We start from the raw sequence: 24,692 nt of genomic DNA on the forward strand, positions 1-24,692 counted from the left end.
TGAGATTCTGACTGATTGTTCCTCATTATGTAAGTGTCATTGGGCAGAGAGAGCCACGTCAGCCTCTCACACTTCCTCTTCTTTCTCTCTCTGTCTCCCCCATTCTCCCACTCTCTCTGTCTGTCTAGCCTCGAGAGACATTGATGTGAACTCTGCTGAATTAGACCATTTGGCCCATTGTGTCTGTGCTGGACAACAAAGACCTTGACAAACTAATCCCATTTTCCCGCTCTTGATCCATAGGCCTGGAAGCTACAGCAACACAAATGAATATCTGAACACAGCTGCAATGTCACGAGAGTTTGAGACTCAACCAGCCTTTCAGGCAGTGAGTACCAGACTCCCACCATCCTCTGGGTGAAAACATTTCTCCTCAACTGTCTTCTCACTCTCTAAGTCGACTGAGCCTCGACTCACTCGAGTTCAGAAGGATAAAAGGGGATCAGATTGAAATCTATAAATTTCTAACAGGGCTGGGCAGGGAGGAGGTTTCCCCTGGATGGGAATTCTGGAAGCAGGGGACCCAGTCTTGGGGGATACAAGGTTGACCATTTATGACTGAGATGAGGAAATATTTCTTCACTCAGAGGGTAGTCAACCTGTTGTACTCTGTCCCTACGATCCTGACAGCTATGGAGGAGAGAGAATTGAATATGTTCAAGATTATTGTTTTGTCTTTTCACAACATGAATGGAATGGGGAGAATTCAGGAAAATGTCTTTGAGATGGAGGAGCACCCATGATCATACTGAATGACAGAGCAGGCTCAAAGGGCTGAGTGGTCTACTCCTATTTCTGTGTTTCTGTGTTTCTGTGTCTGTGTTACCTTCAGTTTTTGACCCTAGTTTCTGACACCTTTATCCATGTAAAAAGTGCCTTCCTGTCGAATCTATCTGTGCCCCTCATAATCTTACAGTCTTCTGTCAGGTCTCCTCTCAACCTTCACTGCTCCAAGGAAAACAACCTAAGTTTTTCCAATCTTTCCTTATCTCTCAGACCCCACAGCCCAGGCAGCATTCTGGGAAATCTCTGCACCCTCTCAAGTACAATCACCTCCTTCCCAGAATGTGGTGACCAGATGCTGTCTCTCTCTTTTTATCACTCTCTCTCTTCCCATTCTGTCTCACATCTGTCAACTCTTTATCGAACTATCTCTTTTTCACTCCTAATCTCTCCCATTCTCTCTCTCTCTCGTACTCTATCCCATCATCACTCTCTTCAACTCACTCACACTTTCTCATTCTGTCTCATAATCTCTTTCTCCATCTCTCACTGTTTCCCTCACTTCCTCCCTTTCTTGTTTCTTATCTATTCCTTCTTCTTTCTCCATCCTTCCTCTCCACGTACCTGGTCTCTCTCTCTCTCTCCGTCCCTCTTAGTCACATTATCTCACACCCTATTTCTTTCCCCATTTCCCTCAACCTCACCATCTATTCTTCCATCTGCATCTCTCTCACTCCCTCTACACATCTGACACTATCGCAGACACACCTCCCTCTCTCTCTCACACACTCTGCCTCCAACACTCATTCTGTCTCTTCCCTCTCTTTCCCACAGTATCCCAGGTGGTGACAGTTAATTGCAGGGCAAATCTCCCTCTGCTCTGGCCCACTAATGGATGTTCGACTGGGACAGCACTACTATTATCGGACAAGCCAAACAGAGAACAGCCAGGGAATTCCTAGAGGCATGGCATTCATTCAGAGATTCAATCAATAAGCACATCGACCAAACCCAATATACCAGCCACTACAGCGGACAGCTGGAACTGACAACTGGAGGTGGGCGGCACGGTGGCACAGTGGTTAGCACTGCTGCCTCACAGAGCCAGAGACCCGGGTTCAATTCCCGCCTCAGGCGACTCTCTGTGTGGAGTTTGCACATTCTCCCCGTGTCTGCGTGGGTTTCCTCTGGGTGCTCCGGTTTCCTCCCACATTCCAAAGATGTGCAGGTCAGGTGAATTGGCCATGCTAAATTGCCTGCAGTGTTAGGTTATGGGTATGGGTATGGGTATGGGTATGGGTATGGGTATGGGTATGGGTATGGGTATGGGTATGGGTGGGTGGGTGGGTTGCGCTTTGTCGGGGCGGTGTGGACTTGTTGGGCCGAAGGGCCTGTTTCCACACTGTAAGTAATCTAATCTAAATAAAATCACTATAAATGCTGGAGGAAACATCACAGAAGCGCTTCACAGGAGGCTCCCAAGCACTGAGGATGTCACCTAGATAGGGGACGAAACGTCTGCAACACAAATTCCCAGCTCGGCAAACACAACCACAACAATGGATGTAAACCCGTAACCCTAGAAGCATGTCTTCTCCTGGAGTAAGGCCCCATTTCCCACATTGACCAGGCATTAGCCTGTCTCAAGATGATGGACAGATTCTTGTTAAATGAAGACAGTTCTGTGCTGTTGGCCTATTCTCACTGGGGATTGGTTTGGACACAAACCTCATTCCATGAAGATCCAGCAGAGAGAGGAAATCCTCAGGCCATCAGTGTGAGCGGGGGGGACAGGACAGGCTCTGACCCACTGACCCATCCTGTCCATTCACAATATGTTCCAATCCCTTCCCCACTCCTTCCCCTTCCACAGTCAGGTTCTGGGTCAGGGTGTTTTACTGGGGTGAGGTCAGGACCATCACACAATTACAACAGAAAGTGACTGAGCCCCACACCCACCATGATGTCCATGACCCACTGGACTCTCTAATTGAGACCAGTAAATATAGGTCTCCTCCCCACTGAATGTCCAGCAGAGACCAGTATATATGGATCTCCATACCATTGGATCATCCAATACATATCAGTACACATCGACCTCCATTACACTAGGCCCTTCAATAGACACCAGTAATCACAGGCCCACAGCCCACTGGATGCTCCAATAGACTCCAGTAAACATGGGTCACCATCTCACAAGATACTTCAGTAGAGACCAGTAAACTAGGGCCTTCTTTCCCCTGAACCTTACAATAGAGACCAGTAGGCATGCATTCTGTTCCCACTGATCCTCCAATAGAGACCAGTAAACATGGGCTTCCATGCCACTGCACCCTTCAGTATCTGAGCTTCAAACCGTACATCCTCTCCAACATATAGGTCTCTTTTCTATCTCCACAACATTGTCTCTCTGCACTACTTAAGCCCCCTGACCACAGAAACCCTTATTACTGTTCATCCCACCTCCGAAGTGCATAATCCTGATGTCCTCTCCCACCTTCCTTCCTCACGCTCCATAAAGCCCAACTGTCTGAAATGGGGTGGTCCCTTCCCCGTCTCACATCAAGGAGGAAATGGGCAGACATTTAATGAGAAATAGGTTAAAGGATGATGGAGAGTGAGCAGGAAAGTGGAGTTGAGTCTGAAATGGGATCATCCATGATTGTATTAAATGGTTAAGTGGGCTTGCAGGGCTGAATTGCCTGCTCCTGCTCCTAGTTCATATGTTCGTCCACCCTCTCCCCCATCCCTCTTACTGTAACTCTGTGAACCATTTGGAATCTTTTGCATATTGAAGGTGCGATGCGAATTCAACGTTTGTGTTGAATTAATGTGCGGACAGAATTGTGCAGAGGCTGTGAAAGCTCCTGCAGTTGAATGTCCTGCTGGCAGGCTTCAGCCTTCCACATACAGAATGGGAATGTCGGGGAGGTCAGAATGTGATGTTGGGATCCATTGCACTGTCCCCCAGCAATGTGGTTGACTCTCTATTGCCCTGTGAAATGGCCGAGCAAGGCTCTCAGTTGTATCAACTGTGACGACCTCTTAACAAAGAAATGAAACCGGACGGACCACAGGCATCAATGCAGACACAGTAAAGGTATTGATGTACCTTCTCCATTCTCCTTACTGACATCTGGGGGCAAGTGCCAAATTCAGGAGAGCTGTCTCTCAGACTAGTCAAGCAACAGCTTGACACAGCCATACTCACAGAGCATACCTTCCAGACAAAGTCCCAGACACCACCATCACTGTCCCTACATGTGTCCTGTCCCACCAGAAAGGCAAACCCAGCAGAGCTGATGACACAATGGTCTACAACCAGTAGGGAGTTACCCTGAGAGGCCTCAAAGTTGATTCTGGACCCCATGAAGTCTCATGACTCCAGCCTAAACATGGGTGAGGAAACCTCCTGGTGATTACAAGACATGTTGCTCCCTCGAATGATGAATCATTCTCTCCTCCATGTTGAACAACATTTGGAGGAAGCACTGAGGGTGGTGACAGCACAGAATGTACTCTGGGTGGGGTGTTTCAATGCCCACCCCTGAGAGTGACTCGGCAGCAGCATTACTGATCGAGCTGGTTGGTTCCCAATGGGTGTAGCTGAGGGACTGGCTCTGCAGCTGGTGATGAAGGAACCAAACAGATGGAAAAACACACTTGACCCCATCCTCACCAAACTGACGGCTGTAGATGCATCTGTCCTTGACAGTATTGGTAAGAGTGACCATAACACAGTCCTTGTAGATACAAAGTTTAACCTTCACATTGAGAATACCCTCCATTTTGGTGTGTGGTACTATCACCATGCTAAACAGGACAGACTCCAAACAGATATTGCAACACAAGGCAATGATCATGAATGGGGAGCATTGCTAATGAGTGCACAATCTCAACGTCTCATATACTGAAACAGTCCATGTTCGAATGCAGCAATATCTGCACAATATCCGATTTAATCTGAGAAGCAATATTTCCCATTAGTGCCATGCAAATACCAGCCAATGACCATCACCAATATGAAACAATCTAGCCATCGTCCCTTGACAGTCAATGCTATTACCATCACTGAATCCCCACTATCAACATTCTGAGGTTCCATTGATCAGAAACTCAACTGGACTCACCACGGAAACACAGTGATTACATGATCAGGTTAGAGGCGAGGAATACTGTATCGAGTAATTCACTCCCTGATTCCCCCAAAGCCTGTCAACCAAGTCAGGAGTGTGATTGAATACTCCCCACTCGCCTGGATGGATGCAGCTCCAACAACATTCATAGAATAATGGTGTTACAGAGTCATACAGCACAGAAACAAACCCTTAAGCCAAACTTCTATATTCTGACCAGGTTTTCTGAAGTGAACTAGTCTCATTTGCCTGCATATGGCCCATATCCCTCTAATCCATTCCTGTCTATGTCTATCATATCCTATGTCATTCTTATCCAATCAGAAAGCTTGCTACCATCCAGAGCCAAGCAGCCTCCTTGATTGGCATCACATCCACAAAGCATCCACTCCCACCACTGCTCCATTGCATCAGCGTGTATTATTGATAAGATGCTCAGCAGAAACTCACCAAAGATCCTCAAATAGCACCTTCCAAAACCATATGGGAAAATAGAAATTGCACGAAAAGCTCAGCAGATCTGGCAGCATCTGTGGAGACGAATCAGAGCACGAAATGTTAACACTGATTTCTCTTCACAGATGCTGCCAGAACTGCTGAGCTTTTACAGCAATTTCTATTTTTGTCTCGGATTTACAGCATTTGCAGTCCTTATGGGTCCCTTCCAAACCCACATCCATGTCCATTTAGAACAAGAGCAGCAGATACACGGGAACACTATGAGCTGCAAGTTACCTTCAAAAAAAGCTTAGCATCCTGACTTGGAAATGTATCACTGTTCCTTCACTCTCGCTGGGTCAAAATGCTGGCATTCCCTCCCCAAGAGCATTGTGGGTCAATTTACAGCTTGTGGACGATAACAATTCAAGAAGGCAGCTTCCCACCACCTTCTCCGGGGCAACTAGGGATAGGGTAAAAAATGTTGGCCTAGCCGGTGAAGCCCACTTCCCAAGAGTGAATACTTAAAACCAAATCAAGTGTCCCTCAGGAGGGGAGAGGGAATGTTCAGGGTCATGAGCTCCATTTCCCCGCCCAGGCAGTTTGTCTCACAATGAATGAATGAGATGCGAATTTGAAGCCCAGCTTCAAAGCGGTATCACTCTGTGGACATGAGGTCTATAAGAGGGAATTGGTGATTGAGCTGAAAAGGAAAGATTTGCTGAGTTATGGGGAGAGAGCAATGGGGGCTAATTGAGCAATTCAAAGGCATGATGGGCTGAATGGCCTCCTCCTGTGCTGTCAGATTCCAGGGAGTGGAGATGGCTCACAGTTTTCTCCTGTCTTAGTTACACACATCCAGCTGCTCTGAGCTCCTTCTTTCACTTCCTCTTTTGGTGAAGTTTCAACCTTGCGATCTGACAGTCTTTGCAGTTATTTTTTACACTGGGGCTTTCTGCTGTGGTCAGAATCTCTAATAATAAGTGTCCAATCAGTGACAATCACAGCAGCTCAGAGCAGTCAGGACTGAGGAGCCAGGCTCACTGAGAAACACATTGGGAAGATCAAAGACATCCTCTTCAGCTCCCGGTACAAACTCCATCCCTCTCCCTGAGCACTATCTACTGCTCAAACAGACTCTGTACAACTTTGGCCTCATCTTTGAGGCTGATTTGAGGCCCAAGTCCTCCACATCACAAATATCAGCCACTGAAAATCTCAGCCATTTTTTGGGACTCCAAATGTGACCATTCCAATGTTATTCACGCCCACATCACAGCCACTGCCTTCTGTAAATATGAGCTCATCCCAAACTCTACTATCGGTGTTCAAACTCACACCAAGTCTACCCCACACCCCCGCCCCTGTCTTCCATTCCACCATGACCACCACAATCCTCACTTGCCAACATCAGCTCCTGGTCCAGCAACACCTTGATTTTTAAATTCTCTTCCTTGTTCTCAACTTGCTCCCTGTCCTTCCATCCTCCCTATCTCTGTGACCACCTCCAAACCACCTCAATGTCGTCAGCAATCTTGGATATATGGCTCTCTGTTTCTTCATCCAAGTCATTGAGAAATATCGTGAAAAGCTGAGGTCCCAGCACAGATCCCTGGCAACACCACTATTCACATATGGCTCATTGGAACACACACACATTATCCTTCCTCTCTGTCTCCTAGACAGACGCATTTCTGACACAAGGTAAATGCATTTCTCAAATTCCATCCGATTCCATGATTTGCAGGTGCCAGTCTTGGACTGTCGTGTACAAAGTTAAAAATCACAGAATACCAGATTGTAATCCTACAAGTTTATTTGGAAACACCAGCTTTCTGAGCGGTGCTCCTTCATCAAGTGATTGTGGAGTGTAAGATCTGATTCCATGTTTCTTAAGAACGTTTAAGAATGTTCTTAAATGTCTTCTGGAATTCCCTATGGAAAATAGCCATCGACATTCCCTTATATCCCACATTAGGGAGCTCCTAACAATGTGTAACCTAGTTAGTTAAAGATTAGATTAGATTCCCTACAGTGTGGAAACAGACCCTTTGGCCCAACAAGTCCACACTGACCCTACGAAGAGAAACCCACCCAGACCCATTTTCCTCTGAACTAATGCACCTAACACTGTGGGCAATTTAGACTGGCCAATTCACCTGACCTGCGCATCTTTGGACTGTGGGACGAAACCCACGCAGTCACAGGGAGAATGTACAAACTGTACACAAATACAAGGCTGGAATTGAACCTGGCCCCCTGGGGCTGTGAGGCAGCAGTGCTAACCACTGAGCCACCATGCTGAACCTTCAACGTCTAAACCTTTGTAAATCCATGCTGATTCTCTCGGACCAGTTCATATTTGTCCTTTATTCTCTCTCTAAAAACAGACTCAATCACTTCCTGACAACAAACATTCAACGGAGATGTTCATTGTGAATGAGGTTACTAAACAGCTAGCACTGACACAAGGGGCAGAAGAGCCTCCTCCTGTGCTGGAGCCTTCTCTGTCTCCTTGACAGGAATATTTTACAGATTAAAAATTAAAGAGTAACAGCAATTTTTTTTTTAAAACTTAAAAACTCCTCAAACAATTTCCACATACAGGGTCAGGCGATGTGTAGTAATTGCGATGGGGAAGCTGGTGGAGCCCATTGTAGCCCAGAGTGACCACATCTGCAGCAAGTGTCGGTTGCTCAAGGCACTCCAGCTCAGAGTTGATGCGCTGGAATCTGAGCTTCAAACACTGCGACACATCGTGGGGGGTGTGGGGGGGAGTTACCTAAACACTGTGGTTGGGGAAGCAGTCACACCTTGTAGGTTAAATGCTTCAAATTATGGCCAGTGGTCAGGGACAGGAGGGTGTGAGTATAAGTGAGCAGGTCGATGCAGCCTGGATTTAGTATTGTAGTCGTCTCATCTCATTATCCAACAGGAATGAGGTACTTGCTCCCTGTGTCAATGAGGGAAAGGATTGTCGGGAGAATGGGCAAACGTAGTGTAAGCATTTTGGTGATAGTGACCATAACTCTGTAACTTTCAAAGTCATTATGTAAAGAGATAAAGATGACGCAGAAATTAAATGCGTAAACTGGGGGACATCCAATTTCAACTCGGCAAAAGTAAGGACTGCAGATGCTGGAAACCAGAGTTTAAATCAGAGTGGTGTTGGAAAAGCACTGCAGGTCATGCAGCATCTGAGGGCAAGAAAATTGATGTTTTGGGCAAAAGCCCTTCATCAGGAATTGAGGCAGGGAGCCTCCAGGGTGGAGAGATAAATGGGGGTGAGGGGGCGGCTTTGGGAGAAGGTAGCAAAGAGTACAATAGGTGAATGGGGGTGGGGATGGATGTGATAGGTCGGAGAGGAGAGTGGGGGAAGGTAGAAAAGAGTACAATAGACGAACGGGGATGGGGATGGAGGTGATAGGTCAGAGGGGAGAGTGGAGCTGATAGGTGAGAAGGAAGATTGGCAGGTAGGACAGGTCATGAGGACAGTGCTGATCTGGAAGGTTAGAACTGGGGTAAGGTGGAGGGAGGGGAAATGAGTTCATCAACCATGTCCTGAAAGACAATCGACTTCACCAGTTTCCTCATTTCCCCGATTAATGGATGATTCCATGTGGTTGGCTGTTAACTGCCTTATGGGCAGGAAATATTGGCTTGGCCAGAGATGCCCATATCCTATGAATGAATGAATGAAAACCACTGCACCATGGTCCAGGAGGCCATTCAGGCTGGGGGAGCACAAAGGAAAGAGGAGGATTTGATAATGAGGGCGACTGATAGCATCCTTTGTGAGCAGGATTGAGAGTCCCACGTGGTGTGTTGCCTGCCCGGTGCCAAGGTAAGGGGCATCACGAACCAGCTTGAAAGGATATTGGAGTGGGGGCGGGGAGGAGGATCCAGTTGTTGTTGTGTGTGTTGAGACCAACAACATTGGCAACATAGGCAAAAGGTCCTATTTGGGCAATATCAGGAAAGCGATCAGAAGTATATTGATTAAACAGATAGAGAGAAATAAGAAAGAGTACAGCATCAGTGCTGAGGAACAGATTCCCGTGAATGGACCAAATGAGAGTTCTAAATATAAATGCACGGAACGTAAGGAATAAATTCAATAATCTGCTGGCACAAATTCAAATTTAAGAGTTTGCTGTAGGATCAATTACTGAGATATATTTGCAGAATAGTAAGGGTTGGGAACTAAATATATCGGGTTAGAAGTTTCACAGGATTGACATGGGGAAATGGCAGAAGAGGTGGGGCAGCCTTATTCATTAGAAACAAAATTACTTCAATGGTGAGGGAGGTTAAAATGAGGGGAAAACATTCAGTGGAACTGAGGAGCAGGAAAGGATCCAAAACTGTAATAGATGTTGGATACAGCCCCGCCTCTCCCACCCCACCTCTCCTGGCACCAGCTCTGAGGTGCTGGATTGAATAAATGTAGGAATTAGGCAAGTGTGTCGCAAAGCCAGTGTATTATTACTGGGGAAGTTTAATTTTAACTTAGATTGGGAGAGAGACAAGCACTCTGTCCGAAAGATAGTAAAATTCTAGAGGGTATCTGGAATAGGTTCCAACAGCAATATGTCCTGGTTACAACAAGGGGACAAGCAATATTGGAATTAGTAATGAATAATGAGTTGGATTTAGTTAGTAACTACTTGTACATGAACATTTATCAAATAGTTATCATAACATGATAAAGTTCAATGTCACATTTGAAAGTGAAAAGCATGAATCAGCTGCTAGAGTTTGAGATTAAGGTCAGGCCCGTTTTTAACGAGATGAGACAGAGACTGTCCACAGTAAACTGGGAAAATCTGCTTATGGGTAAAACAACTGAAGAGCAGTGGGGGATGTTTAAAGAAACAATCAGCACAAAACAAAACCAGTTTATACCTGAGAGGGGAAAGCTCCACTTCTTCTAACAAACAACAATGGACAATTAAAGAGATTAGGGAAAGAATAAAACTAAAACAAGGGCTTACAAAACAGCGAGTAAAATGACATTATCTGCTGAATGGGAAAGATACAAAGGGCCACAAAGCAGCTTCGAAGAGCTACCAAAAGAGATTCTGAAAGGAAACATGTAAGGGATATCAAGATCGATAAGGAGAAATGTTACAGTTCCATAAAAGGGAAGCTGGGAGATCAGGAGCAAAGCTGGCCATTAAAGACTGAAAGTGGGGGATATTGTCAGTGACAATGGGGAAATGACAGCCATGTTAAATAAATACTTTACCTCAAGATTTGCAATAGAAAAGGAGGAGGACTTGCCTGAAATCCCAAAGGAATTAACAGAGGATCAGGGACAGGGAATGAATAAAATTAATGTCAGAAAAACGTCTGTAATGAGGAAAATTATGGAACTAAAGAGTGACAAACCCACAAGATCTGACATTCTCCATCTGAGGGTGATAAAGGGAGCAACAGACCACATTGTAGACACTCTGACTATAATCTTTCAGAGTTCCCTGGATACAGGTGTCGTACCTCTGGCTTGGAAATTAGCAAATGTCACTTCACATTTAACAAGGATATGAGAGAAAATCCAGGGAATTACAGGTCACTAAGCCAGCGTTTGTAGTGCGGAATTGTTGACGTCTATAAGCAAGGATGGGCATAACTGAAGACCTTGAAACTGGTCAGTTATTCAGGGAGAGTCAGCAAGGATTCATGACAAGGTGGTCATGGTGAAAAACCTCATTGAAATTTTTTGAAGAGGAGACTAATGTACTGGACACAGTAATGTCTATGGATGTTGTTTATAAGGACTTCCAAAAGGCATTTGATAGTGTATTATGTAAGAAAACATCAACTTCAATAGAAGTCCACAGAATTGAGGCTAAAATACTGACACATTGGAATGCTGGTTGAGTGACATTTGACTGAAAATAGGGATAAGGGGTAAGTGCTGAAACTGGCAGGATGTGACCAGTGGTGTCCAGTAGGAATGTGTGCTCACACCTCAATTAGTTACATTATTTATCAATGACTTGGATAATGGCATAGAAAGTCAGATATTTCAGTTTGCTAATGACACAAAGTTTGGCAGCATTGTAGACAGTGTCGATACAGTCAGAGAGTCATATAGCATTCATCCAGGGCAGTATTTAACAGAGTATAATTTATCTTTGATATACAACTCATTGACCTCAATCTCTCTCTCTCGCTGTATCCCCCCTCTTCCTTCTCTACTTCAGCTGCATGGATCTCACTCTGAATTTAATCCCTCTTTTCTTTCTCCAAGCTCCATCTCCCTCTCTCTCAAAGCTCCCATCTCTCTCTCTCTATCTCTCTTTCTGAGCCCCATCACTCCCTCGTTCTGAGCTGCTGGGAGTCAGATCTGAGCCAATGCAAGTGAATCCCAATGAGAATAATGATGGGATATTTGGAGTGTGACTTTGATGATGGAAATGTAACCATTGCTGCAAAGACATTATAGATGGTTTGTACAGACAGCAAAGCCCAAACCAGAACATTGTGTCAATCAACACAGAACTAATGAAAGCTTCAATTAAAACGGCTATTAATGTGAATCTCAGAGATGTGTCATTATTCTCGTTACAAATGGCTGTTTCTCAGTGAAGGTCCATCCTGCTGAATATTAGATAGAGTTGGGCTTTGGAAAATATTGGGCAGTTGGAGTGTAATGTGGGGAAGTGTGACCTTATTCACTTTCACTAGAATCATTCAAATGTGAATGGCACACTCTTAAGTTCAAATGGCAATTGGGTATAATCCTGAAGGTGTAAGAGATACAGAAACTCACATAGTTCTAGTTATCAATGAGGTCTTATCAACACCTTTTTAACAAATCAATTTTAGAAAAGAATGGTACACTTCCAATCTTATCTGTGCAATCTTCTCATCTGGGAATAGGGAATGAATCTGTCTTTGTGACTATATTCACTTTCTTAGAGTCTACACAGAATCAAATTGAACAGTTTGGTTCAGGAACCAATGCTACAGGAGAACTCCAATTACTCTGACTTGGTTCAATCAACTGATTCTCCAACATGGAAGCCCTCTGTTATGTTGGCCTGTTTCTGTTGGTTTTTGTTTTATTGTGTCTGAATTACCAAGTCCATGTCATATTTGATTCATGTGGTACATCCAAGTGTATCATTACAAGAGCATAAAATAAAATAGTGGAATTGGACCATTTGGCCCATCAAGTCTGGTCTCCCATTTATTTATGGTTGATAACGTCTCTCAGCCCGATTCTCTTACTTTCTCTGCAGCCCTCTGCAACAATCAGTTCCACAGATTACTGACACTCTGGCTGAAGAAATTCCTCCTCAACTCAGTTTGAAAGGTCGTCTCTTCACTCTGAGGCTGTTCCCTCGGGTCTTCAACTCTCCTATTATTGGAAACATCTTCTCCATGTCCACTCTATCCAGGCCTCTCTGTATTCTGTAAGTTTCAATAACATTCCCTCTCATCCTTCTAAATTCCACCAAGTACAGAATCAAAGGCCTCAACTCCTCTGCATACAAACATCTTTGTATTTTCTGAGCAATCTCATTAAATCTCCAGATACAATACAGTGTCTGAATTCTCGAATATATCTGAAATTGTTCATCCATTAACACGAAGTTCACTTTGGGAATTATCTGATTCTCTTTGGATCTCTTACATTTTCTGATCCCCTCCTCCATTATACTCACTACTTGACGAACCTGTACATGACGGGATGGTTCCTCAAAAACTGGGAGAGGAATTAAGGATACTGGTTTTATGTTGAGGTTTACCTCCAACTTTACAAGTAGGACACGTTTTATAAAACTGCACCACATCTTTATCCAATTGTGGCTCAGTAAAATACCTGTTTCTGGATGCCTGTGTTTTCCAAATCCCCATGTGACCTGCCATGGGAGTCTCATGTGCCCCTTGTACTATCTCCCTCTGATAGCTAGGTGGGACCAATAGCCGATGTCTAAACAACCATTCTTCATCTGGATGTCGATGAGGGGGTCTCCAAAACCTCATCAGCACTCTGTCTTGAAGTTAACCATGGTAGCACGGGTGCTCTGTGGTTAGCACTGCTACCTCACAGTGCCAAAGACCTGGGTTCAATTCCATCCCCGGGTGACTGTCTGTCTGAAGATTGCACATTCTCCCTGTGTCTGTGTGGGTTTCCTCTGGGTGCTCCAGTTTCCTCCCACAATCCAAAAGAAGTACAGGTCAGGTGAATTGGCCAAGCTAAATTGCCCATAGTGTTAGGTGTGTTAGTCAGGGTTAAATGGAGGGGAAGGGCCTGCGTGGCTGACTGTTCGGAGGGTCAGTGTGAACTTGTTGGGCCGAAGGGGCTGAATTGAGAATGACATTCTTCACCCAGGTCGTCGGAAATCTATGAAATTCCTTGCTCAAAGAAGTAGTTGACGTTAATTCAACAAACATTTTTAAAGCTAAGACCGATTTTTTTCGAACAATAAAGGAATTAAGAGATACGGTGAGAGCGCAGATAATTGGAGCTGAGTCCAAGAAAAGATCAGCCATGATCTTATTGTATGGTGGATCAGGCTCGAAGAGCCAGATGGCCTACTCCTGCTCCTAGTTCTTATGGTTTTATGTTCCTTGTGAGTTGTGAGGAACAAAGGGACCTTGGTGTACAAGTCCATCGATCGCGGAAGGCATCAGCACAGCTAGACAGGGTGGTGAAGAAGGCATATGAGATGCTTGCCATCATTACCACGGGGTGTAGAACATAGGAGTAAAGATGTCTTGTTGTTAATTTACAGAGCATTGGTTAGGCCAAATCTGGAACACTGTGTACAGTTCTGGTCATGGCACTGTCGGAAGGGCATGACTACACTGGAGAAGGTGGAGAGGAGATTCACCAGGATGTTCCCTGGAATGCACTGTCTTAGTTATGAGGAGAGACTGGATAGGCTGGGTTTATTTTCTCTGGAGGAATTCTGATTGAGATTTTAAAAATTATGAAAGGCATAGAAAAAGTAAATCGTGAGAATCTTTTCACCATGGTAGACATATCTGTGACCAGAGGGCATAAACAGAACGTGATGAAAAAGTGGTTTAGAGGGGTTTTGAGGACTTTTTTCCCCAGACGGTATTAGAAGTATTGAATGTGCTGCTTGAGAAGGTGGTGGAGGCAGCTACTCTCACAACATTTAAGGAAATATCCAGACGAGCACAGAAAATACCAGGGAATTGAAGGCTATGGACCAAGTGCAGGTAAATGGTGTGGGTGGGGGGGGGGGGGGGGGGGGGGAGGGGATTAACACAGTTTGGTGATTACTGATCAGCATCGACATGATGGGCAGGAGAGCCTGTTTGTTTGCTGTATGACTCTATGACTATGAAAAGAAGGATTTGGAAACATTTTTCATGTTGCTAGAGAAGATAGTTAAACAAGTGAGGTGGGGAAAAATCAATAGAGCTAGAGCATGCAAAAATGAACTTGAGAAGCACAAGAGCTTTCTGCATCCCTGTCAGAGGAATGTTTTCAGGATTATGAGGAGGTGAAAATGGCTATTCTAAGCACACATGAGTCGGTCCCAGAAACATACAGACAGATGTTTCAGAACTTACAGAAACAGCCTGGACAAACATCTACTGAATATTAGACTGTGAGGTAGCAGTGCTAACCACTGAGACCCCGTGCCGCCATGGTTAACTTCAGAACAGAGTGCTGATGAGGAAATGGAGACCGCCTCATTGAACCCTAGATGAAGAATGTTTGTTTAGACATCGGGTAGTGGTCCCACCCAGCTATTTGAGGGAGCTAGTACAAGGAGCACTTGAGACCCCCATGGCAGATCACATGGGGATTTGGAAAACACAGGCATCCAGAAACAGGTATTTTACTGAGCTACATTTGGATAATGATGTGGTGCAGTTTTATAAAACTTGTCCTACTTGTCAAGTTGTAGGTAAACCTCAACACAAAACCAGCATCCTTAATTCCTCTCCCAGTTTTTGAGGAACCATCGTGCCATGTACAGATTTGTCAAGTAGTGAGTATAATGGAGATGGGGATGACCCTTGCTCCTTTCCATAATAACTATGAAACTTTCGGAGTTATGTTCACTATCTCCAAAATGCTCACTCACTGACTCTTCAACCATTTGACCGGCTTCATATCAAGGACTGAGTCCAGCACTGCCCATGTTTAGAGGGTTTAGCTATGTACTGGCACTAAAAGCTCTCCTGCATGGACTTTAAAATTTCTACCATTCACACAAAGGCAACCCCAGTTCATGCTAGAGAAGTTGAAATTCCCCAATAATATAACCCTATTCCTCTCACAACTCTCTGTGATTCGCCAACATATCTGCTCCTTTCTCTCCATCTGACAATTGGGGGGCCTGTAGAATAATCCCAGCAAAGTGATTGTCCTTTTGTTATTTCTAGCTTTACCCAGATGGCCTCATTTGTAGAGCCTTCCAAGAAATGTTCCTTCAATCTTGCAGTGATGGTCTCCTTTATCAATAATGCAATACACCCACCTCTCTTACATTCCCTCTATCCCACCTGAGATTTCTCTACCTTGGAATATTGAGCTGCCAGTCCTATCTTTCTTCAATCATGTCTCAGCAATTGCAACAATATGATATTCCCACGTGCTGGTCAATGCTCTCAGTTCAACCACATTACTGGTCAATCTCCTTATATTAAAAGAGATACAGTTCAGCTTTCTGGTCCTCCTGTGTTCTGGATCCTGTCTGAGTGGGTACCGAGTGGTTTTCTGTATAGCCCTTACTCTCCCAAGAAGGGCAACATCCAGCATTTCCCCTGTCCAGCCCCTTAAGAATTCTATACATTTCAATGAGATTCTCTCTCATTCTTCTGAACTCCAGGGATCAGATTCCAAACCTGTTTGACCTTCGCCCATCAGACAATTACTCTTTTCCAGGAATCAGTCAAGGGAACTATCTCTGAACTACATCCAATGCAGCTCCAGTCCTTTCTTGAATAAGGAGCCTGGTAGTGGACACCATACTCCAGATGTGCTCTCACCAAGCCCCTAACCCTAACCCCTGTACAGCTGCAGTAAAATGTCCCTGCTTTTAGATTGCATTCCCTTTACAAGTAGCACCAACGCTCCATCTGCCTCCGGATTCACTTGCTGTAGCTGCGTACTAACTTTGTGATTCATGTCCCCCTACATTACACTCCATCTGCCCACTATCTCTCTAAAGCCCATCTTTATCTAATACTCAGCAGGATGGACACCTTCACGAGGAAAAAGTCATTTGTAACAATGCTCTGGTTTGGGCTTTGTTGTCTGTACAAACCATCTGTAATGTCTTTCCTGCAATGGTTCACATTTACATCATCAAACTCACACTCCAAATATCCCGCCATTATTCTCCATGGCTGAAGAATACAGCCCTGGCTGATCATTTCCCTGCAGCAAGGGACCCAGTGGAATTACATCATTGGAATTGATATTTGAGAGGAACAAGTCCACTCCGGATCTGGATCTCAGGTTTGGGAATGTGCCGGGATGCTGGATCAGAGGATGGACTCTCCTCCAGAACTGGGAAAATGTAACAATGAGAATCCAATCAGACAGAACCTTGCCAGGGAGGGAGAGAGGGGGTGTCGGCACTGGGCACAGTAAACCAGCTCATTGTGTCCAAGAGGCCGAGTAGGCAGTTTCTGATTAGAAATTGAAGCTTCTGCAGCTTCTCCTGGCTTCCAGTTCCATCATTAAATCAGAAGCAGCTTCAACAGAGGAACCCCATTTCTCAGCAGCACACACTGACACCATCGACAGAACAGAAGGAATAGGGACAGCAGGAGGCCATTCAGCCCCTCCAGCCTGCTCCACTTAACCCCAGGGAATAATGTCCCAATAGACTCCATTTGGCCTGATCAGAGAATCCCCTTATGCCAGGAATCAGCTTCAAGAATCTTTGCTGCACTCCTTCTCGGTATAATCTATCCTTCCATCGGGAAGGAAATCAAAACTGGTCCCAGTGTTGCAGGTGAGGCCTCCCCAAGGTCTGACATAATTAGAATAAGACTCCTTCCCTCAGACATGGACAACAGCTGGCTCCCAATCATTGGCTCCCTCTCCATCTCTCTCTCTTTCCCTCTCTCTTTGTCTCACTCCCTCTCTCTCCCCCTTTCCCTCTCTTTGACTTTGCATCACCCCATCTATCCCTCTCTCTGATTCTCGATGCTGACTTCTACCTCTGAAGGAGTTCTCTGGTGGTCAGTATTTAATAGAAGGGGCTGTGTGTCAGTATATTTTCGATGCTGTAGGGTTTATGAGCATGGGGGGAGGGGATTCTGGCTCCGTGCTTTGAAGTCAGGCAGTGATGCCTGTCCCAGTGGGTCAGACTGTGATGCTGTTGTTTGCTGGCACTGACACTACGATATTGATTGCAATGCCACTCAGTGTGACAGGAGGTTACATGGCTGGATCAGTGGTGAGGGAGGAGCAGACTGAACGAGGAGCTGCAATCATCAGTCACTGCTGAAACCCTTCACACAGCCCTCACCGTCCAGAAACTTCTTCACCAAATATTCGTTCAGCTCCTTCATGACAGCCCTGGAGCTGAAAATGGAAACAGAGATTGGCATCTTTTCAAGATGCTCCTGGACACAATGTACACTGTGTATTGCCCACTAATGCATGCAAAATCATGTCTCACAAACTTGATTGAGTTTTTTGAAGATGTAACAAAGAGGATTGATGAGGACAGAGTGTTAGACGGGATCTATGTGGACTTCAGGAAGGCATTCAACAACGTTCCACATGGGAGACTGGTTAGCAAGGTTATGTCTCATGGAATACAGGGAGAACTAGCCATTTGTATACAGAACTGGCTGAAAGGTAGAAGACAGCGGAGGGTGGTGGAGGGAGGTTTTTCAGATTGGAGGACTGTGACCAGTGGAGTGCCACAAAGGTTGGTGCTGAATCCACTATTTTTCAATATTTATATAAATGATTTGGATATGAACATAGGAGATATAGTTCGTAAGTTTACAGATGACACCAAAATTGGTGGTGTAGTGGACAGCGAAGAAGGTTTCCTCAGATAACAATGGGATCTTGATCAAAAGGTCAAATGGGCTGAAGAGTGGCAGATGGAGTCCAATTTAGATAAATGCAAGGTGCTGCATTTTAGCAAAGTAAATCATAGCAGGACGGATGTACTTAATGGTCAGGTCCCAGAGAGTGCTGCTGAACAAAGACACCTTGGAGTGCAGTTTCATAGCTCCATGAAAGTAGAGTCGAAGGTAGATAGGATAGTGAAGAAGGCATTTGGTATGCTTTCCTTTATTGGTCAGAGTACTGAGTACAGGAGTTGGGGTGTCATGTGCGGCTGTACAGGACATTGGACAGACCACTTTTGGAAAATTGTGCACAATTCCGGTCTCCATCCTATCGGAAGAATGTTGTGAATCTTGAAAGGGTTCAGAAAAGATTTACAAGGATGTTGCGAGGGTTGGAGGATTCCTGTTATAGGTAGAACTTTAATAGGTTGGGGCTGTTTTCGCTGGAGCATCGGAGGCTAAGGGGTGACTTTATAGAGTTTTATAGAGTATGAGGGGCATGCGCAGGATAAAGAGATAAGGTCTTTTCCCAGGGGTTGGGGAGTCCAAAACAAGAGGGCATAGATTTAGGGTGAGAGGAGGAAAATATAAAAGAGACTTGAGGGGGCCAATGTTTCACGCAGAGGATGGTGTGAGTGTGAAATGGGCTGCCAGAGGAAGTGGTGGAGGCTAGTACAATTACATCATTTAAAATGCATCTGGGCAGGTATATGAATAGGAAGGGTTTAGATGGACATGGGCCGGGTGTTGGCAGGTGTACAAGATTGGGGTGGGTTATCTGGTCAGCATGGATGGGTTAGGCTGAAGGGTCTGTTTCCGTGCTGAACATCTCTGTGACTTAATGACTCCAGGAGGAGGTTGTTCCGCTCCTCGTGACAGTGCTATCTGTTGACTAACCTCACTCACATTGAACATCTCTGTTGAATGTCTGTCGTTGGGAATTGATTGAATCTAGTTTTAGAGACAGAATGTTTGACAAATCTAAACTGATCGGAGTAAGTCTGCATGGATTTAAAAAGGTTCAGACATCTTCCACGAACCTGGTGACATACTATAAAGAGGTCACTAATGTGTAAGATTAGGGAATATGTTGTTTATATGGACGTCCAGATGACATTCAAGGAAGTTACACACAAATGTTATAATGTTATAATTGAAACAAAGAGATGACAGATAAAATATTCTGGATCTTTCTTCACAAATGAATTCTCAAATATATCTTAAAAATATTGGTGAACCCAGAGGAAGGAATTAAAGGAATCAGTTTTTGTAGGGAAATGGTTCTGTGAAAATTAAATTATGTGAAATCAGCAGGGACAAATATTCTATTTTCGGGACTACTTCAGGAAGTGGTTGTAAAATCCTGGAAACACTGACAGTTATCTGTTTGTCGGCTATTTGATAGGTTCTAGGGAGCGGAGGGCAGTTATTTTAACACAACTATTGAAAAAGAGAGTGAGAGGGAAAATAAGGAATTTGAGACCAATTAACCGGACATCAGCAGTGGAGAAAATGCTTAAGTTCAGTATAAAATATTTTATAACTTAGCACTTTGAAAACAGTGACAGAATTGGACAGAGTCAGCAAGGATTGTCGAAAGGGAAATCATGCATAACAAATCAGCTGGAATTGTTCAACGATGTAGCAAGTAGATGTGATAATGTGGACCCCCTGGATATGGTTTATTTGGACTTTATAAGGGGTGAAGGCAGGTGGTTCTGTGGTCAAAAATGAGAATCATGAATTGCATGTTGCCTCCCAGTTGCACAGGTCAGGGATGTGTCAGATCAGCTGCAGGACATTCTAAAAGGGGAGGTGAACAGCTAGCTGTGATGGTGCATGTAGGCACAAATGATATCAGGAATAAATGGGATAAGGTCCTACAAGCAGAGTTTAGGAGTTAGGAACCACATTAAAAAGTAGAACCTCAGAGGTAGTAATCTCAGGATTGCTACCAGTGCCACGGAAGAAATGAAAAAAAAAGACAGAAGAAGAATGCGTGACTTGAGAGATGGTGTAGCAGGGAGATGCTCAGATTTTTGGACATTAGGACCAGTTCTGGGGGAGGTGGAACTATTACAAATCAGATGGTCTACACCTGGGCAGTTCTAGAACTAATGTCCTCTTTGTACTCTTGCTCATACTCTTGGGGAGGGTTCAAAATAAGGTAACAGAGGGATGGCAAGATTAGGGAACCATGGATGACAAATGAAATTGTGAGACTAGCTAAGAGGAAAAAGGATGCATACATAAGGTCTAGGTAGCTGAGAACAGATAAAGCTGTGGAAGAATACCGGGAAAGTAGGACCGATCTGAAATGAGGAATTAAAGGGGCTAAAAGGGGTCATGAAATATTAGCAAACAGGGTTTAGGAAATTCCCAAAGCCTTTTCTTTATATAAAAGAAGCAAGTGGGTGACCAGTGGAAGGGTTGGCCCACTCAAGGACAAAGGAGGAAAGTTAGGCGTGGAGTCACAGAAAATGGGAGAGCTTCTTAATGAGTACTTTGTTTCAGTATTCAACAAGGACAGGGAAAAGATGGATGTTGAAATTGGGGATGGATGTTTGATTACTTTAGGTCAAGTCGGTTTAAGGGTGGAGGAAGTGTTGAGTATTCTAAAAGGCATTAAGGTGGACAAGTTCCCAGGTCGGGATGGGATCTATCCCAGGTTACTGAGGAAACCGAGAGAGGAAATAGCTGGGGCCTTAACATTTATCTTTGTAGCCGCCTTGAATGTGGCAGAGATCCCAGAGGACTGGAGAATTGCTCATGTTGTCCCCTTGTTTAAGAAGGGCAGCAATGATAATCCAGGTTATTATAGACAGGTGAGCCTGATGTCAGTGGTAGGGAAGATGCTGGAGAAGATACTGAGGGATTGGACCTATTTGCACTTGGAAGAAAATTGACTTATCAGTGATAGGCAGCATGATTTTGTGCAGGGCATGTCCAATCTTACTAACTTAATAGAATTCTTTGAAGAAGTGACAAAGTTGATTGATGAGGAAAGGGCTGTAGATGTCATATACATGGACTTCAGTAAGGTGTTTCACAATGTTCCCCATGAGAGCCTGATGGAGAAATTAAAGTCACATGGGTTCCAGAGTGTACTAGTCAGATGGATACAGAACACGCTGGACAACAGGAGACAGACAGTAGTAGAGGAAAGGAGTTTCTCACAATTGAAAACTGTGACCTGTGGTGTTCCACAGGGATCCATGTTGTTTGTGATGTACATACATGATCTGGAGGAAGGTATAGGTGGTTTGATTAGCAAGTTTGCAGATGACACGAAGATTGGTGGAGTTGCAGATAGTGAAGGGGACTGTCAGAGAATACAGCAGAATATAGATAGATTGGAGAGTTGGACAGAGAATGGGACAGATGGAGCTCAATCCGGACAAATGCGAGCTGATGAATTTTAGAAGATCCAATTCTAGAGTAAACTATCCAATGAATGGAAAGCCCTGGATAAAATAGATGTACAAAGAGATCTGGGGGTTCAGGTTCATTGTAACCTGAAGGTTGGAACACAGGTCGATAGAGTAGTCAAGACGTTGTATGGCCTGATTTCCTTCATTGGATGGGGTACTGAGTACACAAGTTGGCAGGTCATGTTAGAATTGTATCAGAATTTGGTTTGGCCACATTTGGAATACTGCCCACAGTTCTGTTCGCCATATTACCAGAAGGATGTGGATGCTTTGGAGAGGGTGCAGAGGAGTTTCACCAGGATTGCCAGGTAGCGACTTCCTACCTATGGAGAAAGGTTGAATAGATCAGGATTATTTTCATGAGAAAGTCAAAGGTTGAGGAGAGACCTGATTTAGATCTACAAAATCATGAGAGGGAGAGACAGAGTGGACAGCACAAAGCTTTTTCCCAGAGTGGGGGACTCAATTACTAGGGGTCATGAGTTGAAGGTTAGAGGGGAAAGTTTAAGGGAGAAATGCATGGAAAGTTCTTTACACAGAATGTGGTTGGTGCCTGGAACGTTTTGCCAGCCAACGTGATAGAGGCAGGCATGATCGCACCATTAAAGGTGTATCTAGACAGACACATGAATGGGCAGGGAGCAAAGGGATAAAGATCCTTGGAAAATTGATGACCAGTTTAGGTCGATGTTCTGGGTCGGCGCAGGCTTAGAGGGCCGAAGGGTCTGAGTCTGTGCTGTAATCTTCTTTGTTCTTTGAACTGAGGAAGCTCAGTCGCACAGAGTGATCTTGGAGTACTTGGCCACTGATCTCTGAATGTGGCAAGACAGGTTAATAGAGCAGTTATGAAGGCACTTGCATTTGTCATTTCAGGTATTGGTTATAAAAGCAGGAGGATATGTTGCAGTTAAGGAGAACATTGGTTAGGCCACAGCTGGAGTACTGTGTGCAGTTCAGGTCTCCACATTGTAGGAAGGATGTGATTGTACTGGATGGGGTGCAGAGGGGAATCATCAGGATGTTGTGTGGGATGGAACCTCTCAGTGATGAAGAGAAATTGGATCAGCTCGGGTTGTTTCCTTCAGGGCAGAGAAGGTGGAGGGGGGACCTGATCGAGGTGTATAAGGTTATGAGGGGAATGGACAGGGTGGAGAGAAAGCAGCTGTTCTCCTTCATGGGAGGGTCATTAACAAATTGGCTCACATTCAATGTGAAATATAGGAGGTTTCAAGATGCTTTGAGGAAATTGTTTTTCACCCAGAGGGTGGTGTGGGTCTGGAATGCACACCGTGGGAAGGTAGTTGAAGTGGGAAACCTCATAAACTTTAAAAAGTACTTGGGTGAGTAGTTGAAATGTCATAACATTCAAACAATGAACCTTCTGTTGGAAAGTGAGACTGGTGTTGGTTTAATGTAAATTGGCTGGTACACAGTTAATGGGCCAAAGGGCCTCCTCTGTACTGGGTGATTTTATGATTCTATTGTATGCAGTTTTGGACTCAGTATCTGAGAAATGAAGTTCTGGCTGTGGAGGGAGGGAAATGAAGGTTTACCAGACTGATCCCTGGGACGACAGCACTTATATCTGCTGAGAAACTGGATCAGTTACGACTATATTCGCTGGAGTTTAGAAGATTGAGAGGAATCGCACTGTAACCTTTAAAAGCCTAACAGGACAAGACCGGAAAAACAAAGGAAGGATGTTCCTAATGACTGGAGAATCCAGAACCAGGAATTACATTTTAACGAAAAGGGAAAGGCCATTTCAGACTGAGATGAGGAGATATTTCTTTAGCCAGAGAGTGGGGGAAGCTGGTGGAATATTCTGTCACAGAAATCTGTTGAGACCAAACCATTAAATGTTTTCAAGAAGATGATACGTACAGTTCTTGGGACTGAAGGGATTAAAGATTATAGGGAAAAAATGGGAACTGGGGACGAAGTTGAATAATCAACCATGTTCATATTGAATGGTGGAGCTGACTCAAAGGGCTGAATGGCCTCCTCCTGCTCCTAGTTTCTTTACTTCTATGTTTGAGAGATTGTTCATAAACATGGAAACAATGGAATTATAGAGTCACAGAGTCATCGAGTCCTACAGCACAAAGACAGGCCCTTTGGTCCAAACTGGACCCTGCTGACCAAAATGTCCATCCACACTCACCCCATTTCCCTGCAATTAGTCCATATCCTTTAAAAATTTTCCTATCTATGTATTTGTCAAAATGCCTTTTAAATGTTGTTAATGTACCCGCCTCAATCATTTCCACTGGCAGCTCATTCCATATGCAGATGACCCTCTCTGTAAAAATGTTGTCCCTCAGGTTCTCTTTTATTCTAACCTTAAACCGATGCCCTCGACTCCTTGATTCCCCAACTCTGGGAAAAAGACTGAGTGCATTCACTCTATCCGTGTCTCACATGATCTTTTCTACTTCTAAAAGATCCCCCTCAGTCTCCTACGCTCGAAGAAATGAATCCTAATTTGTCCAACGTCTCCCTGTCACTCAGATCATTGAGTCCAGGCAACATCCGTGTAAATATCTTCTGTACTCTTTGTGGTTTAATAATATCCTTCCTATAACAAAGTGTCCAGAACTGAACACAATACTCCAAGTGAGACCTCACCAACGTCCTGTGCAACTGTGATATAACTTCCCAAATTCTATATCCAGGATCATGACTGATGAAGGCCATGACAGCGATTCTTGTAGTGTCATCTGCAAACTTACTAATCATGCCTTGCAGATTCTCATCCAAATTATTGATATAGATAACAGACAATAATGGATCCAGCACTGAGCACTGAGACATTCCACAAGTCACTGGCTCCCAGTCAGTCTAGCATCCTTCCACGATGACCCTCTGCTTCCTACCATTAAGCCAATTAGCGAAAAGTATCTGTGTTTGGTGAGGAATTCAT

The 24,692-nt window shown here is 44.4% G+C and overlaps 1 gene segment (V, D, J or C); it reads left to right on the plus strand.

The window, feature by feature from the left end:
• Positions 1-4,319: 4,319 nt before the first annotated feature.
• Positions 4,320-24,692, plus strand: part of LOC140479507 (immunoglobulin kappa variable 3-15-like) — a 44,766-nt gene continuing 24,393 nt past the window's right edge. Inside the window, 1 exon segment of the V gene segment in view lies at positions 4,320-4,443. Within this exon segment, the coding sequence occupies positions 4,320-4,443 (124 nt within the window).

Source organism: Chiloscyllium punctatum, chromosome 7 (assembly GCF_047496795.1).
Source record: "Chiloscyllium punctatum isolate Juve2018m chromosome 7, sChiPun1.3, whole genome shotgun sequence".
NCBI classification, from domain to species: domain Eukaryota; kingdom Metazoa; phylum Chordata; class Chondrichthyes; order Orectolobiformes; family Hemiscylliidae; genus Chiloscyllium; species Chiloscyllium punctatum.